This window comes from Gymnodraco acuticeps, unplaced genomic scaffold (genome assembly GCF_902827175.1).
Source record: "Gymnodraco acuticeps unplaced genomic scaffold, fGymAcu1.1, whole genome shotgun sequence".
Classification (NCBI taxonomy): Eukaryota; Metazoa; Chordata; class Actinopteri; order Perciformes; family Bathydraconidae; genus Gymnodraco; species Gymnodraco acuticeps.
In genome coordinates, this window is record NW_022990583.1 from 2,338,633 (window position 1) to 2,356,162 (window position 17,530).

General features: G+C 38.8%; 3 protein-coding genes across 4 annotated transcripts; all 3 read right to left on the minus strand.

Moving 5' to 3' along the window:
• Positions 1–292: 292 nt before the first annotated feature.
• On the minus strand, positions 293–9,364 carry mpp6a (membrane protein, palmitoylated 6a (MAGUK p55 subfamily member 6)). 2 transcript variants are annotated; one of them, XM_034228337.1, is made up of 14 exons: positions 9,211–9,364; positions 7,705–7,781; positions 7,057–7,159; positions 6,254–6,372; positions 5,325–5,477; positions 4,530–4,679; positions 4,090–4,317; positions 2,885–3,016; positions 2,481–2,583; positions 2,284–2,349; positions 2,005–2,166; positions 1,705–1,907; positions 1,495–1,623; positions 293–1,379 (listed from the first exon to the last, which is right to left on the minus strand). In XM_034228337.1, the coding sequence occupies exons 3-14, from the start codon at positions 7,085–7,087 to the stop codon at positions 1,203–1,205; spliced, it is 1,653 nt and encodes a 550-aa protein (XP_034084228.1). In that variant the 5' UTR covers positions 7,088–7,159; positions 7,705–7,781; positions 9,211–9,364; the 3' UTR covers positions 293–1,202. The 2 variants fall into 2 exon arrangements, with proteins under 2 accessions (XP_034084228.1, XP_034084229.1); XM_034228338.1 differs by lacking the exon at positions 7,705–7,781 and having other exon boundaries at positions 9,211–9,354.
• A 1,044-nt stretch (positions 9,365–10,408) lies between these two features.
• Positions 10,409–11,635, minus strand: LOC117554025 (peptide YY-like). Its single transcript, XM_034228229.1, has 4 exons — positions 11,588–11,635; positions 11,145–11,318; positions 10,956–11,045; positions 10,409–10,506 (listed from the first exon to the last, which is right to left on the minus strand). Coding segments are annotated over exons 1-4 (291 nt in total). The 5' UTR covers positions 11,590–11,635; the 3' UTR covers positions 10,409–10,481.
• Positions 11,636–15,605: 3,970 nt separating this feature from the next.
• malsu1 (mitochondrial assembly of ribosomal large subunit 1) lies at positions 15,606–17,457 on the minus strand. Its single transcript, XM_034228228.1, has 4 exons — positions 17,085–17,457; positions 16,305–16,480; positions 16,142–16,223; positions 15,606–16,025 (listed from the first exon to the last, which is right to left on the minus strand). The coding sequence occupies exons 1-4, from the start codon at positions 17,389–17,391 to the stop codon at positions 15,871–15,873; spliced, it is 720 nt and encodes a 239-aa protein (XP_034084119.1). The 5' UTR covers positions 17,392–17,457; the 3' UTR covers positions 15,606–15,870.
• Between the last annotated feature and the right edge of the window lie 73 nt (positions 17,458–17,530).

Sequence of the window (17,530 nt, forward strand, 5' to 3'; positions counted from 1 at the left end):
GGGATACACCTGGATAAATAAAGGTTTGAAATTAAATGTAACATCTTTTCACTTGGTTTAAACGTTCCTTTTTAATTGTGAAGCATTGTTTAAGGTTTTTACAATTTAGAAAGATTTATACTTACTTTTTGTATTTTTGCATGTTTATCTTTATTGTGCCAACATTCAAAACAGAAAATTGTAAAAACTCATCTTGATTTTTGTGTTTTTCTTTTTTCCTGTACCACATACCAACACATGCTGAACACAATACATTTGTCAATGAGCAAAAACAAAAACCCAAAGCAGATCGTAAGAAAAACACCAGTTATTTATTTGACATTTGAAAATACATCTTATGAATTCTTGTAAAATATACCTTTTTTAAGTAAATAGGAACTTTATTTAAAACGGTTAAGTTTTAGTAATATCACATCAACAGGGATGGTTCTCTGAGTTGCAGCACCCTGTTCAAGAGTCCTGTGGAAAGTGTTTCTTTCAAACAAAGACAGCACCGGTTTAACAGTCAGAAATATTTACGTGATCTAGATGTCTGACAATCAAACAACATAATTAATGTAATCTGTTGTGCTAGTATAAGGGAAATAATTGGTTACACTACATAATTACCTTTCCTTCTGTACAACATCAAACAGTGACTGGCATGACATTTCCATGTATTAGTAACTGCTGAGACTGCAGAGCATAGATGTAGCCTTGAGGAGGAAAAAGGTCTCACAAATATGCCACTATCGACATGAATGAGATGAAGTACTGGAGACATGTGCACTGTAAACTGAAACACTGAGGTATTGTTAGCTCTCCTCATTTTTGCGGAATAAATATTTATCTTACAGACAGATGTAAAATTAAAACAGGACATGACAGAAAATTGCATTTGCTTCTAAAAACATCCTGACACAAGGGCCAATACTTTCTTACAATCCACATGAATAGAAAGGATTCTTTAAAAGTTTTTGCCAATAAATAAGTACACTTCCTGTGTGTTCTGCGTTGCATAGCGTGTAAGAAAGGAATCTGAAAATTCAGATCAAGGTGACTGATGCAGCTTTGAGCGAGACCCATATACACAAAGGTCTGATGTCCAACTCTTTCTCTGTGTGTGCAGTACAGTGTTGAATCCTCCGTCCAATCGGGTGTCGCCCTTTCCTTCCTAGCCTGGCAGCTGGTACAGCCGTGTGTGTCCAATAGGCTGAAGAACATCAGTAGACCCAGCTGACTGGAACCCACTGCGGCTCTATGAATAATCGCTCTACCACCTCCTGCAGTTGGTCAAAGGCCTTGTCCAGATTGTCATTGACAATAGTCAGGTCAAAGTAGTGGCTGTACGCACGACGGATCCTGGCACTCTCGTCCACAGTCTTCTTCAAATCGTTCTCCTGTTATGGAGAGAGATACTGCCCATTAGGATGGTGGAAGCAACAACCATTTCATAAGTTAGAACCTCGAAAATCTTTTAACTATTTAAGAATCTTAAATTCTCTGAAGACGTACCGTGAGTAGTTTGGTTGTAAGTCCAGCATCTATCACAGCTTTGTGCATAGCTCTTAGTGTGTCCAGTTCTGGAGCAGCGATAAACACCACAAACGGCATGAACTCAGCAGTCTTCAACACTTTCAAAGCCTGGGCAGAAGATATGATGTCACAACCAAAGATTTAGGGGAGAAGAAAACTACGCGTTGAAGGTTTGTGCCTTTGACTCACCTGAGGGTTGACGTCCAGGATGCAGGTACGGCCTGCATTCACCACTTCATGGATAGAGTCGATCTTGGTGCCATAAAGGTTGGCATCGTACTCGCCATGCTCCAGGTAACGACTCTCTTTGATGTCCTTCTCCATCTGTTCCCGCATCACAAAGCAGTAGTTCTGGCCGTCCATCTCCTCTTCCCTCGGACACCGTGATGTGACTGCAGATAAATAGGTGACGAGAGGTGTTTCATGTACCCTGTTAGGAAAATGTTGCTGCAGATATTCAATCACCTCAGCTGTCCGTCTCACACTCACAGGGTACAGTGGTTCCATATCGCAGAGGGTTCAGGACAATAAGTCTGTTTTTCAGGCTGCGCCTCCCCACTCCCTGGGCTCCGATCAGAACAAGCGTTTTCCTCTGAAACGGCGGCATCTTGGCCACTTCCTCGTAGATCTGCAGCTCATAACGGTCAAATTCTGTTCAAGGAAATTCACAGGCTGGATGAATACAGTAATGTGCGCTTACAGTTAAAACAGTTTAAACTTCTCACACAATCTCTTATATGTATGAAAATTTAATATAGCAGTGCACACCTGCATTCTTCGACGTGAGGTACATCATTTTCTTCTTCTTTTTCTTTGCAGTTCCACAGAGCATCCCTAGGAGAAATGTTAAAAAGCATCAGATCGCCACTTGGAGGTGCCAGAGTCTCCTGACTTTCATAACTTAACAAGAAAGCGCAGCAGAGAGCAAGGTGTGAATGAGTTAGCATGTGTGAACATAAACTGACCTGTACCAGAAGTGTCCAGGTCTCTTCTTACGAAAGCTTTTCTCTTCTCCTCTAAGAACTGACTAGGGATGAGACCAGTGGCACCACCAACCACTTTGCATGCCTATGTGGGAATAAAAAGTAGTTTAAAGATAGTTTGAACATTTCACAAAGTAAAGAAAAACAATGCCTTCATATCTTTAGCCACAGTCAATTCCTATGTGTATTCTAAACACGGTTACATATATCGTGAACATAGACAAAAGACAAAGGGATGTCACAGATATCATTTCAGATAATGCCGCATTCATTCAATAAGCAACTAGGGTTTTTCTTTTAGATATTCAATCACATTTCTAACTAGCTGTCCAGCTTTCGTCAAAGCAGCACTGTCCTTCAGTGCAGAGCGAAACGTGTCCACTCACCTGCCACCAGTTGGAGTCCTCCTTGTTGACGACCTGAAGGATGTCTCCCTTGGAAAATGCAAGGCCTGCCTCTTTACAGGGGATCAAGTTGTCTGTGGCCGGATTATAGTTGAAGTGGGGCTTCAGATAAATCTGTGAACAAGATATCAGACTATTACATCGTAAAGAGAGCATTCACAACAGGATCGAGCAATACCTTCTATCACTTTTTAAATATATTGTCACATGGGGCTGGACAATGTAGATTTAAAAAAAGTGTATTTTTACACCTAAGTAACTCCATTATTAACAGTCTGGCAGCTCTTTATTTAAACTAATGTTATCATAACAATCACGAGGGCATGTCCACTTCCTTTTCTCCCCCCTTTATAATCCTCATGTTGGATTCGGCAGTTATATTGCAAGCTTTCAAGTTCTCTTTACCTAACTGCCTTATGTGTGTTTACACAAAGCTGTTCTCCGCACATGTTTAAACTTTTTTTTTTAAGACTCTGTGTCAGGTTTTATTTTCAATAGATGTTCTCACCTGTTGTCCATTTCTACTTTGTTACTTCTTCTATGAATGCTTAAAGTCGGAAAGGCTGAATAAGGGGGATGAACAAAAGTGACCAGTCTGAGGAGTTGGAATGTTTTAACCATGCTCAATGGCACGAGCAAAGTGAACTCGTTGACAGATTCATCGTGTCTATTACTGAAGTGAATTTGTACTACAGGGCCAATTACAAGTGAAAACACTTAGCATAACTGAAAACCAACGTGCACAAACAGTGGGATTAGATCATTGGATCCTCCCGGCACAAAGGTCAGTGTCTGACATAACCCTACATGCTGCTCCTCGGTGTCAGCTGCTGTGTGTGCCTGTTACTGTAAGAACGGGGGTGTGGGGCTCCAGTGAATGGAGTGGTGTGTGTCCCAGATAGTGTGAAGAGTGTTATTAATAGACCCTTACTGGGCTCAATTTTCAGAAGCCTGGCATTTTGAGATCACCCAGGTCAGGCAGCTCTCCTCCAATCCCTGAAAAGGTACAGTACGACCCCTGATAGCCTGGCACACCTGACTTACGCATCCTGTACCACACTGATCTCAGGATTTCTCTAAAAGAACTCCTGAATCGAAACACCTGGCATTCAATTCAGATTTCCCAGGATTCTTAGTTCCCACAGGTAAAACCCTGGATGGAAAAAAGCCTCCTTTTCTTCACCCACCTGTGGGGGGGCCGGTGTGTCTCTGTAGCTAGGCAGGACCTTGAGAGTGATGCTCCCACTGCAGACCCCTAACAGCTCCTGGAGTTGATGGGGGTCCCGACCGACCTCGTGACCGTTCACCTCGCGGATAATGTCCCCAGTGTGCAGCATGCCCTGCCTGTCAATCGAGCTGCCGTGCAGGATCCGTGCGATCACCATCTCTCCCCGCTCCACGCGGAACGTCACCCCCTGAAAGAGAGTCATCAAACATCCGCACATCATAAATCATGCTGGAGGTCCGTTTCATAGCATGGTCTGTCCGGTCACTGTGAAAGAAGCAGCTCATGTCGAGTTACTTTATAAAACCGAGTCACCCTGTTCTAACAGATGGTCAATAGAAGAGATACAACACATAGCTCCTCTGCAGAGCTGTGGTTGATGTAAATGCCTGGCTTACTCACCAGTGGTTCCCCAGCTTTCTTCTGAATGCCAATCATCCTGACAGCATCAGCTGGCATGAGTGAACTCGTCATCAACGCATTGCTGTTCACCGCAGCGGTGGGCATTTCATAACACTTTGCAGCAACTTTGTCATGAGCCTCTATCAAAGACTGTGGCAGAAAAAAGTAGAACAGGGGAAAAACATTACAGACAGAATTAAGAGGAAAACCTTATTCACAATCACCGAATTAAATACGTATGGTTACTTTCTGTGCCCACCGCCAAACGCAGCAATAACTGCTACAAAAAATGACTGCCAATGCAACATGCATTTGATTTATTACCATGAAACAGTGAAGAGGTAAATCACTTTGCTGTGCACTTTCCTTGTTAAGACAACCGTTGTATGACTGCATTGACAGATACATAATTGATATTGAGAGAAGATAATCAACCTTGTTCTTACCCTAGCAGCCACAACCTAGAGTTAGCATGGGTCAGAGACTACAAACTGCATCAGTGAATATTTACTGAAACAGTAGGTGACACTCTTTTCCCCGGTCTTTACCCTCATAACTCAGCCTGCTATTGGCCCAAGGAAATACACCCCCATCCTCCCATGTCGCAGCTTGTAAGTGGTTGAGAATATAAAGGACGACATGGGAGCAGAGCTGCCACCACTTAAGAATATTAACCAATGGTTGGGGCAACAAGCTCTGACATCCATTCCCAGACAAGCTAGACCATTCAATCTACAAATCTCCCATTTAACCACAGGCACCAATTGTGTACAAGAAGAATGAGGTTTTAGATACCTTAAAGTTTGGCTCCTGCAGGATTTTCAGAAGCTCAGCAGCTGCAGCATCTTTTTCAGGCATGTTCTGAAGGGAATCCAAGATCTCTGTGACCAGCTGGACATTATCATCCCGCACAGCTCTTAGCTTAACTTCTTCAAGACGCTCATGAGCCTATAAACACAAACACAACAACAAAACAATGACCAGTTTATCCGGCTGTCTGCTGAGAGCATGGAGCAGTGAATACAATGACGCTCAACCCCCAGTGTTGCTGACTAGTGTACACACACTGTATGTCAGATTGAAGAGGTCAGACACTCCATACACCCAATGTAGCAGGTAACCTACAACCTTAGGTAACCAAAGAAAGCAGTGCTCCATTTCTGAGAAATGAGGACAAGAGCTTGCCTTAGTGACAGGTTTCATATAGAAGGGAATCTATTAATAGATTTGGTAGATGGACCATGTGACCTCAATCTGCATTGGAGATTTATTTCTGTTATGCAAGCAAATTGTTCTTCATGCTGTCAAACTCTTTTAGCTATGTGGAATCATTGATTTAACTCCTGTTAAAAAAGGAACATTTCTATGTCAACTTAAGCTAAAGTCAAGTATAGTTTGTGATTAGAAAGTCATAGTATAGTATTTTCTCAAAAGCACAGTATGTCATTAAAATAAATCTGTATTCTGTCATAGAAAATGTCATAACAAAGTCATAGTATAGTATGATACTATATGGATCTATATTTAACCTTCATTTCCTGTGGCTAACAGATACATTTGCTGCTCTCATATCTAGAGCTTTGTGACCAGCTAATGAGATTAAAACAGAGTGTGTGTGTGTGTGTGTGTGTGTGTGTGTGTGTGTGTGTGTGTGTGTGTGTGTGTGTGTGTGTGTGTGTGTGTGTGTGTGTGTGTGTGTGTGTGTGTGTGTGTAAATGTTCTACCTTTGCCAGGGAGCGGACAATTGGGCTCTCCATGATGCCTCTGAGGAAAATGAGGTCAATATCTTTGGCTCCTGAGCCCGAAGGCAGGTCTTTCAGGTTGTCCAGTACCTGCTGCATTGCTAAGAGAAGAAAAAGAAACTTCAAAGATTGAGCTGACAGAATCTCAACTGCACGCTTTACTACTTCCGAGCTTATGAGCTTTAAGAATGCGGGCAGAAATGTTAGAGACAAACAAAACTCATAGCCAGTAAAAATGCAAATGTAAAACAAAACAATGCGGCTATAATAAGAGCCAGAACAATAAGTAGACAGTCATGAATGCGCCAATTCAGAGAGAAGATCCCTTATTTCCATTGCAGCAGAAACAAGCACGCAGTCACAAAGGAATTGTTCTACTAACATAACTGCATTGTAAACTCTGACAGTACGCAGCAAAAAACTGAAGCCCACGTTGCTGACGAATACAGACAGTTTTTCAAATATAATGCTTCGATGAAATGAAAAATTGCCTTCTTTACTTCCCGGAAATTATTATTTCATTATAATAGAAACAGTCATGCAATGTGTTGTTTTACTTTAGGAGAATACGAAGGGGGAAAAAAAGCATGTCTGTGCAGTCACTGTTTTGCGAGTACTTTCTGTAAAAAAAATGGAGTTGTGGTTATTGTGAAACACAGAGGGACACATGTAAAAGTTCAGAGAACACACAACTATCTCTGGGCAAATTTGAATAAAATGTCAAATCTTGGATACAACAGTTCCCATGCAAACAATTAGTTAGGACTTTGTCTTTGACTTCTTACCTTTGGCAGACTGTGCATTGGCCACAGTCATGATTAATAATCCTCTGCTCAGGACGGTGAAACTCTCAACTGCCTGCTGACAGAACCCAGAACAACTGGAGGGCTAAAAAGAAAGCGCACTCAGGTCAGTATACTGTGTGCTCAGATCATCATACTTTACAAACCATGTCATGAAATAAATGAAGCTGAAATTACTAACATCGAGCTGTTAGAACATAAGTAGATAGTATGAATGCACGAGAGGCACAATAACACAGAAAACATGTGTTTGTCTTCCTGTTTCATGCACTTGTTAGCACAGACAGCTCTTGTGAATTGAGGGAATGAAAAAGAGGTCCATTGAATGACAAAGGATGAGTCTCTAGTCCTTCTGGCTAAAGGTTGTGCCAGCCACACACACAGGGAGGCCCCCGGGGAATCTGTTCAAACACGATCTCCAAACAGAGTGAGGCAAAAACAGCACTACCAATGCCTAAGTGTGTAGGTGGACAAACAGAAGAATGGACTTTTTGAGCATAGGCCCCATTACCTCTCAACAGTAAACTGTATTAACATCATGATTGTAACAGTGTACAAAATGTCAACAAAAACAGCAAAAACTCAAATGATAATCCAGAGCAAAAAAAGACAAGAAGGGCACAAACTCACCTATAAACTATATTCAAATCATCAGTGCAGCACTCAGACACAGGTTTCTTACAAAACACTCATCTGGTACCTCTGGACTAAAGGGAAAGTAGGAAAATCATAAACATACAAATATTATTCTTGTATCATCGAGTTGTCCAAGAAAACCTAAAAACCCTTAATGACAAATGCTGCTCATTGTGGTAAGTAAAGTCCTCCCTACCTTAACAGTATTTGGTTGTTTTTAGTTAGGTGTTTTGTATGTTGTTAATGTTTTTACATACAATTATTATATCTTTTTTTATCTAGATAATGTGTTAACAGAGCTGTATCTTCAATACTTTCTGCTTGCTTAGTGTAGTGATCCCTATTATCAAGCCTCTATTAGCTTATTAGGGTGTTCCTTTACGCATATCGTCATTATGTCTTGTAGCTGTATTTTAACTATTTTTGAATAAATTAATAAACTAAATAAAAAGTTCAAAATATCAATGTCAATCAGCTTAAAAAAACCAACACCAGTGGGGCTTTAACTTCAATGTAAGATTTGTCTATGTGCTAGTCTCTCTGTGTTACTGGGTAGGAAGGCAAACTGCAGGTTAACACATTACATACAAATAGGTGAAATGGAAGGAGTACTACAACACAGCTAAATTAGAAAGACTGGGGTGTTTACATTTCTAAAAACTGAGATCTTAGACGCCCCGAAAAGTATATTGCATTTTCATCACAATGTTCATAAATGAGAGCCAGTAGAGTTGATATAGAGAGTAGACAGTTAAACCGCACAGGAGGAGCAGCCGGGTGTAGTGACGTGAAGGCTCTGTACGCAAGGTAGCAGATAAGTTAATAAATGGTATATAAGTTTGTTTTCCTGTCATGTAATAAGACTGTAGTAACTTAAAGTGGACTTACACCAAAAAAGGCAGCCTCCAAGAAGCGTGTTCGCTGCAGTGATTTGCTGTCAAGCTACATGCGCACTGGGCACGTGTAACGTTTACCACTTTCAATGTGAGGTAACTTAGCCTAAAACGACAACAAGCCATGTGTAGCTAATTAGCGCTGGTAAACACCGATGTTAGCGTTAACGAACAACATTGCGATGTTATTTTCACCATGCTGAACTGCAGCTACGTGGTGCCTCCACTAGTGCCCGTCCCGTACCAAGTTGAGGCTAGCCATCACTAGTTTGTAGCTCATCTGAATGCAAGTTAGCAATGCTAATTGTTGCTAGCAAACACTGAATAGCCTTTCCATGTTGCACGTTAAGTTACTTTCAGACTGACATAATGCTACCATAAACGAGCAAAATTACCACTGCTACACTGTCTGTTAAATGTTTCAATGTGAAGTGATTCTAGCGTTATGGTTAACCAGTCATTAGATAGTTACGTTAGCTAATATCATGTGGCTCAGAATAGCTAGCTAACGTTAGCTGGTCGTGAGAACCGGGACACTACAGGGTCCCATGGTGAGACCCCTCAACGTTACTCAATTGTCTGTTGAAATGAATGAATGATACATTACCTCATTTATCCATTACCATCCAGTCACGCTTTCATGCTTCCCTTCTACAGTTTCTTAATTCGCACACCACTTGCGCAATAGTAAATCGTTAGTGCATTTCCAGCCTGCGCTCCTTCCCTCAGTTCCCCGTCCACACAGACAGTGATGTGCTAATGACATCCTATCCTATGCCGTTATCTGGTACATTGAAATCCTGCTCAACCCACCCATACATTTACTCTAAACCTTATGTATAAATAACAGTAGTTGACAAAAGGTGTAACTTTATTCAATATTGTTCTCCCTATCACATGGAACGACCCCTAACAAAATGTGAGCTTTGATTTGAGCCTTTACTCTCTGCAATATTGTGAGTTGACACCTCAGTTGTTTGTTAACCATAAATACAAATTTAGGCTAGCTATTTTAAACTTTAAATATCTATTTGTGAGTAGAATATGTACCAAAATGATAATATAGAGAGCTTTTACTATATTGTTAGTATAAGCATTTAAAAATGTTCTCACTGGCAACACTTCATGCATCATATCAGTGCCTACAATTGCATAGCCAACAACATATTTAAGAATTAAACTTTTACGAAACACTTACCCCATGAGGAACGTATACTGTATTGTATATTTCTACCATAGCCCTTGTGGTACCATCCCTACATCTGGCTTCAAATAACAGAATGTCTACCACCCATCAGCATGCAGCACCAAGAGATATCCAATTCACCAAATCTGGTAATTCTGCTGCACTGAAGCTTCTTTGAAAACCCAGAGCTTTCATATAGTTACAGAACGCCAGTCTCTTGGACCGAGTTAACCAGAGTTGTGCTGCGTGATGTATCCAGGTCACTTGATTGGATTAAACTGTTAATCTATTTTCAGGCAAGGTGGAGCCACATCTCATCTGGCTTGAAAGAAACCAGTTAAACAAATGCAACACGTGGTGTGTGAAATTAACAGTTAATTTGTATTTTACTTTCCCTAAAAATATAACATTAGCAACAGTCATGAGTTATGAGCTACATGCCGAGCTTGAAAATGTTAAGATGCATGTTCGCCAGTAGACAGCACTGTTACTCCATCAGAAAATGACACAAGAAATACGTTGCTGACACTAGAGATACAAGAAATGCAAGGTAGTACTACTGAGTGTTAATCAACATTACAGACCAAACAAGTTACGCAACACAATTTTTATTCCATGCAGTACAAGTTGATTTCATGTGGATGGAGCAGCTTTGTCGTAAAATCCGCCTGGACATGACAGCTCCAGCAGCATCACCACAGTGGCAGCCCATCATACCTACAACACGAGGAAGTGAAATCAAATCTTTGTTTTCTGACAGACTTTAAAACCCATGTTAGATGTATTACTGTCCATATTCACATACGAGAGGAAGACCGTGTAATACAAAGGTAAAATACAAATAAATGAAATCTAATACCACCACTAAATACAAACCAAAACAATTCCTTAACAAAGTGTTACCAGAAACATATCAGCTTTAGCTTCAAAATAATTATGAATGCACATTAATTACTTAAGCGTCTTTGAGCATTAGGAAAAGCGCTATAACAATCCCATGTATTATTATTATTATTATTATTACATTGCTGGTGTATGGAACTTCACTACATTGCAGGTTTGTAGTTATATAAACTCATATTGTATCAGGCAATAGCCTACAGTATTTTGGATAAAACTGATAAAGACACAACAGATTATTTGTAAAAAGAAATTGAGTGATTTACCTGCCATAGTTAGATCCTGGAAAACTCTCTGAGCTCCCCCTCACCAACGCATCTGAAAATACAGTATCTGGGGTGTCACGTTTCCCATACCTATGCACAAAAAAAATCAAGTAACACATTAATATTTAATTACATGTTCTTTTAAAATGTATTATTGCAACAGTATGTTATAGAAACGGAATAACTAACCTCTGTCTCGTAATGAGATTGATGTAGTGTCTTAGTGCAGAATAATATTTGGCGATCTCATCAAGTGGGGCGCCTTCTCGGGGGCTGACAGGCTTGGCTGGATACGCGTTGATGCCAGAGTGAACACAAGCCAGCAGGCAGAGAGCCAGCGACATCACAGTGCTGGAGCAAAACCTGGATCACAGTCAAAATACATAAAAAACAAAGTGTCATTCAGCAATTTCACAAATCAGAAGCCACATATTGGACTGATAAAATAATATAAATTATTTAAGAACAAAAAAAGAATGATTCAACAATGTAAAAATGGCCAAAATAAGAAGATGGTGTAGCTTTTATAGCAGCTATACACCATAAAAACGACCAGATCCAACATTAACTACTGACATTCAATTTACAAAATGTGCTTTAAAAGGAAAAGGTAGGAAACAAAAAATGCTTACATTGTCGTGCAACTCTTGGAAATTCTGCTGTAGTCGGTTTTCTTGCTGGTCAAGGCTCCTCTGGCAGATTTCCAACATTGCCTGTGTTTTATACAGTGTGTCGAATGGGGAGGGGGTGTCATCTGATTCACTTTTAGGGTACTCCTGAGAGATATCTACTGCTTCATTAGTTTAGTAATTACTGATTGCCAAAGCAGTGAAACAAATGTAGATGGTCTGTAACAACATTGTAATCAAAACATGTAAGTGTTCACAGCATTACATTAATTGAAATATTTAATATTTTACTTGGAAGGTGTTACGTTTTGTTATCAATATATTAAAATTAACTGCATTTATAATAATCTTGCAGAAGGCAATATGTCTGCCTTTAGGATACTAATGTATGTTTTTCAACATGATCAACTCTGCAGCAAACAATGAGTTGAGTTATTCATTCATTTTCAAAGGCACACACAACTAATTAAAATACATGTAAAATGTAGTTTGTTTTATCCCTATTCATTCTTGACTTTACATAAAATAGGGTGGCCTTGAATGTTTGAAGGGTATAAAGGTGTACCCTTGCAAATTCCATTTTCTTCCAAAAAGAAATGTGAAAACAAAGTATAATCATTTGCAAAGTAGTGATAAAAGCAGAGACCAAACTATATTAATTTAGAGTGTCCTTTTAAGAGTCACAGCCAGCATGACGCATCTTCATAAAACCTTTGATGTGTTGCTGATGACGGTCGGCTGTTTCACATTAACGTGATATATACTCCCGAACCATTGACCGCTGTGAAAGTGCATATGAGAATAAAGACCATGCGATAGCTTGACCCCAACGGGGCTTTAATGAGTTAGCTACCATTGAAAAGTGAACTATTAATTTAGCATCAATGCACAAAGGATAGCAACATAGTGAAGCAATAAGGAACCCTACCAACACTACAGGAATGATATATCATTATAATACAAGATTGTAAACCAAGCTCTATGGGCTCAATGATCAATATCTAAATGATTTACTCCAAGGTATATATGTTTTCCTATATATGGACATTTACTTAATTAAAAATGTAACTTGTCCTTTGAGGATTTAATGAATCACCACAAAAAAGTGGGTTTGACAACATCACTACCCATTCTTCATTCATCAACCATTCTTGTTTCTAAATTAAATACAACAGAAAGGCTTTACATGTTACGGGGGAAGAAAAAGAATAAGCTTGATTTATGCAAATTTCACTTCTCTTCCAAAGAAAATTTCAATGACAAAGTATATATCTTGGCAAAGTAGTGATAAAAGCAGAACATTCAGAGGGTCCACTTAAGGTTCACAGCCATCATTACAGCTCTCAATAAAACCGATGATGTGTAACTTTAAATGGCTGATGCCGGTCAGCTGCTTTTTACATAAAGTTTAAACATGTTGGGAAATATGATGTTTCGGAGGAACGCAAAGGTGGGGTCTGCAACAGGAAACAAAGACATTCATTAATTTAATTATGCATACATATTCTGAAAGGTAGAAAAGGAAAATGTAGTCCTTCTTAACTCTACTTAAACGTTAGCATTTTAAGTCCACGTTAAATATGAAAAGATTGGAACACGGTTGTATTAAGACACTACCTAAACTAAACCAGCAAGAATAGCTACAAATTTCACCAAATCATACAAAATAGGTTAGTCAATCACTCAAACCAAAAGATTTCCAACTTCAAATTGATAGAGCACAAAAAGCTCTCAGCCCCTAAATGGTAAGATTACTTTAATAGCAACTATCTTTTTTGAAGGGCACTCTTGGGGAATTTGACAGTAGAATGGTGCCTTCATTTCCTGACAGTCATTGGAGAACTCCGCTGAGCCACAGCACAGTCTTTGAAGGGAAAAAAACCTATTTTTTTAAGCATCAAGGGTTTGTATTTGAATAGACAGAACAAAGCAAAATATCACTCACAATCTACCCTGTTGATAGTCAGTACAAATTTGTTAATATAAACGTCCTAACATTTTGGGAGATCAAAAATGTAATTCATTGGATATGTTGTGGAAAATATAATTCATCCTGTTCCTCTGTAACCGTGAGTTCTTTCACATGACGAGATCAAAGAGTAGAAACATTACAATATGCAATACCACTAGTGGTAATACATGTTCTAAGAACGATGGGGTTTGTGCTGTATGGATAAATGGCAATAATTAATGCTAGAATTAAATACTTAGTCGCATCAGCTTAAACAGCCACCTGCTGTAAAAGAAGGAACAGGTGCATAATGCACACAGAGCCTTTTAAGTGCCATCTCTGATACGTTAATGTGATCTCTGGTATTACTCCTTCCCTGAGAGAGCACCAGGCACGGTGCCAACTCACCTGAAGGACATAGATTCATATAAAGGAACATAGATATCCACATACTGGTTTTATTCCACAAAAATGTTTTTAAGCAGGGAATTGAAGTTGGAGTCTTGGTTGGTCAATTATTTATTTATTTATAGCCATATACAGTACAGTATGTATACTTTTGTGTAATTTTGTCTGTAGTATGTGGTTGTACTGTATATATGAAATGTATTAAGTGCAAACAAGTGCCAGCTAAATAAATGTTTTGTGCCTCCCAATGTTCGTCATACAGCAATACATCTACAATGCAAGACACTGTGCTACTGCTGTTTTCAAATGCTGACTACTCTCCCTCAATCTCCTCTATCATAGAATATATTAACAGCATGGCCATTAATGGCTACACAACAGCGGGTAAAAGGACTGCAGCTAATGAGAACATTAGCACATGAAGAAACATTTGAGTCTAACAGAACCAATCTTTTTTTTCTTCCACTCGTTTCAATTGTTTCTTTTGAGCCATTTTGTTAATCCACCAGAAAGCAGATGGTTTAATAGTTTGTGAGAGGAAATGTCACAAAATGAATTGCATTAAGAGGATTGCATTAATTCGTTTTATACAATCTCACACGTGCTACTAATACCAATAGTTATTTGACATTCTGTCTTTAGTTAAACTTTGAATATTTTAATTTTGAGTCAATTTTAACTTCAAGTCCAAATCATTCTTGGTTAGTTTTTGATGTGTTTAAAATCCTATGATGGCAGGATTCAATGTTAAGTTTTCATTGAGTCATTTTTCACTTTCAGACCATATAAGTACAAACAACACGACAGAAAGTCACTAAAACATTCAAACACTTAGTTCAGTCAGGCTCTGTGTAGTTATCTCGCTTCATTACATTTTTACATTTAGCTAATGTTCTGATCCAGCATGACTTAAAACAAGTAATTGAAACGGAGCGGTCATTTGCAAGGAAGTGTTAATTAAGGGTGTGTGTGTGTGTGTTTGGATCTGATTCTCCTTAGAAATACTTGTGACATCATGACAGACCCTGAAAATATTTATAGAAACCACAGTGATGGAATTCTTAAAATGTTCACCCAACAATGTTATAGTTCGATCGATGCTTGGTATCCTGTATCCTTAATCTCTTTGAACACGTTGAAAGCATCGTCTCAAATAACACTTTGGCCAAGACTCCTCTTTAACCTGAGGGACTCATTAGAACTTCCATTTGTTGAAAGCATTTGCTGAAATAACACTGCTCGTTTTATTGACCCCCACCCAAAAACCCTTGTTCTAAAACATGTTCTAAACGTAGGATTGCTTCTAGTCTTTCTCCAACAAGAGGCTGCTCAGTCAATAGGACCTTAAGGTGGAAAGTGAGACAATGCAATTACTGTAGTAATGTGCTTCAATACGGCTATGAAGTTCTGGTACTTTCTGGAATATTTGTTCTTTATCTCCAAAAACGTCATTTTAACAGCAAACAAAAAAAGAATGTTCATAGTTCATTCTTTGCCATGAGTACTTTTAGTTGTTTTAATATGTAAAATTCACAACTTTGTATTGAAAAAACCTGTAAAAATGTACATTAATTGAAAAGTATCTAGAATGGTATTAAAATAATGTATTGTTAACCATCACAATATCTAAAAACATACATATTTTATGAGCAGACTGAAAAATGATTTAAACATAATTACTTTATTTACAAATGCTGTTAAACAAATGTGTATACAATTAATCAACGTGGTGGGGACAGTGAGCCCTACAGTTTATCTGTTTGAGAGATCAATCCATTTATCAATTCCAAATACAAAACATGTTGTCTCTTTGACCAAATATGACTTAAGTGACAATAAAGTTGCTTATTACAGGGATAGAGGAGGCTGCATCTAAAGTCACAAAGAAGTAGTCAAGTCGGTTTAAAGTCACAACTTAGATGATTTGTCACTTTGTAACTTTGCCATCATATATAAAGTCTTCCGGTAGGGTCTCCGTGGGCATGCTCTTCAGCTGCTCATCATACTTGCGGAGAGTCCAGAGTTTCTCCAGTTCAAACACTTCTCTGCTCTCCGGTAGCATGAAGTGGACAACCATGTTCCCTGAGACAGAGACAGGGGCAGAAAGGTGAACACCAAGAGTAACTCTATCGACACTCCATTTTATATTAACTGTCTAAAGTAGATATTATAAAATAGGGTCTCTTTGTTTAACATACCAAAGTCAATACACATCCAGTCTTCTGCATCCTTTCCTTCCATCTTGACATCCGGTGCTCCCTCTTTCTTTAGAAACTTGTACTGTTGGAAAATCATGCATTGTTTAGGTTTCAATAACAAACTGCAGATAAAAACATTTATAAGAATATAAATGTTAGTTACCACTTTGATGGCATAAAGGGCCATGGCACGGAGGTGTCTCGGGGATACACCACTGACAACAATAAAGTACTCTGAGTATGTGATCTGCTCTGGTACTTTAATCACACAGATGTCCACAGCATTTTCCTGACGCAGTAGAGAGACCAGAACATCAATGGTAAACTTCTCTGGAGATCCTGAAGAAAAAACAAGGATGAAAAATATTGTCATACTTAAAACAAGGTAAAAAGTTTGCTCAAGAGTAAGTGAACGCGATAGTATATATTTATGTTGTCTTGCATGGTATTGCAAAAGTATTAAATAATTCATAGTCATTTGCTATCCAAACTGTTTCCGAGAGTATAAATAAACCAACAACAAGATATTAAATTGGAGTTGTGTAATGTTATATTCCAGATGTATCTGTCAATCAATTCCAATCTGTATCTATTTATCTGTCTTGTGAAAAAGCAGTAAATACTCACTTTTAAAATAAAATCATAAAGTGATTAAACAGATTTCTTTACAAATTACTTCATGATTGATCGATTGACAATTATGTGTCCATTCATTTCTGTACATCGACTAACAGTGATTATTTGTTCAACTCAACTTTTATTAAGCCATCATACTGTAAAACAAGGAAAGGTTGACCATCATCCAATTTAACAATCTGGAACAAACAAAACCTTGGGAGTTTAGCTTTCCATTATCTTTAACTACATTATGAACAGTTAATTACCTATCTATTGATGCGTTTACTTGTCACTCACGTTAAGGATTTCACCTGCCGTTACTTACTTTGATTCAGTGCACTGCTGTCCCTCTCCATCTCCTGTGATTCCTCTCGAAATACGCCAGTGCTTTTCGTTGATTCATCGCTTTCAGTACAAATCTCTGAGTATAATCTTTTTGTGTCTAAATTGAGTGTGGATACGTGATGTCTGTGCTGACATGAGGGTACATTTGCTGTGAAAAGTGGAGGCAAACACAAGTCTTTACGAGCTTTGGCGACCGAACAGACGCTTCTTAAAACGCCGGTGCGATCCAGTAAAACGCTACTTTTAAATACTGAGATTAGTTTCCTAGACCGAGTGAGAATATTCATGATTTTAACTTAAACAACATCACAGCACACGCGTAGGCAATAAGATAAAACAGGAAGTGACCTTGGATTTTGATTGGTTGGTACGGCTTCTTTGTTGGTCCCTGGCCTCAGATAAATGAAGAGCACCCCTATCGATGAC

Bases quoted from the DNA above. Each gene is read 5' to 3' on its own strand.
- mpp6a (XM_034228337.1), bottom strand. From the start codon at position 7,087: ATGACTGTGGCCAATGCACAGTCTGCCAAAG. The intron at 2,350-2,480 runs GTCAGTTTATGT...CATTTCTCCTAG, and splicing joins CCTGGACACTTCTGGTACAG to GGATGCTCTGTGGAACTGCA. The intron at 1,908-2,004 runs GTGAGTGTGAGA...ATTTATCTGCAG, and splicing joins ATATGGAACCACTGTACCCT to TCACATCACGGTGTCCGAGG.
- LOC117554025 (XM_034228229.1), bottom strand. The intron at 11,046-11,144 runs GTTAGTTATTCC...TTTTGTGCATAG, and splicing joins AATCTCATTACGAGACAGAG to GTATGGGAAACGTGACACCC. The intron at 10,507-10,955 runs GTAAATCACTCA...CTCGTGTTGTAG, and splicing joins CCAGGATCTAACTATGGCAG to GTATGATGGGCTGCCACTGT.
- malsu1 (XM_034228228.1), bottom strand. From the start codon at position 17,391: ATGAATATTCTCACTCGGTCTAGGAAACTAATCTCAGTATTTAAAAGT. The intron at 16,481-17,084 runs GTAAGTAACGGC...TTTTTTCTTCAG, and splicing joins CAGCAGTGCACTGAATCAAA to GATCTCCAGAGAAGTTTACC. The intron at 16,224-16,304 runs GTAACTAACATT...ATTTTCCAACAG, and splicing joins CCCTTTATGCCATCAAAGTG to TACAAGTTTCTAAAGAAAGA.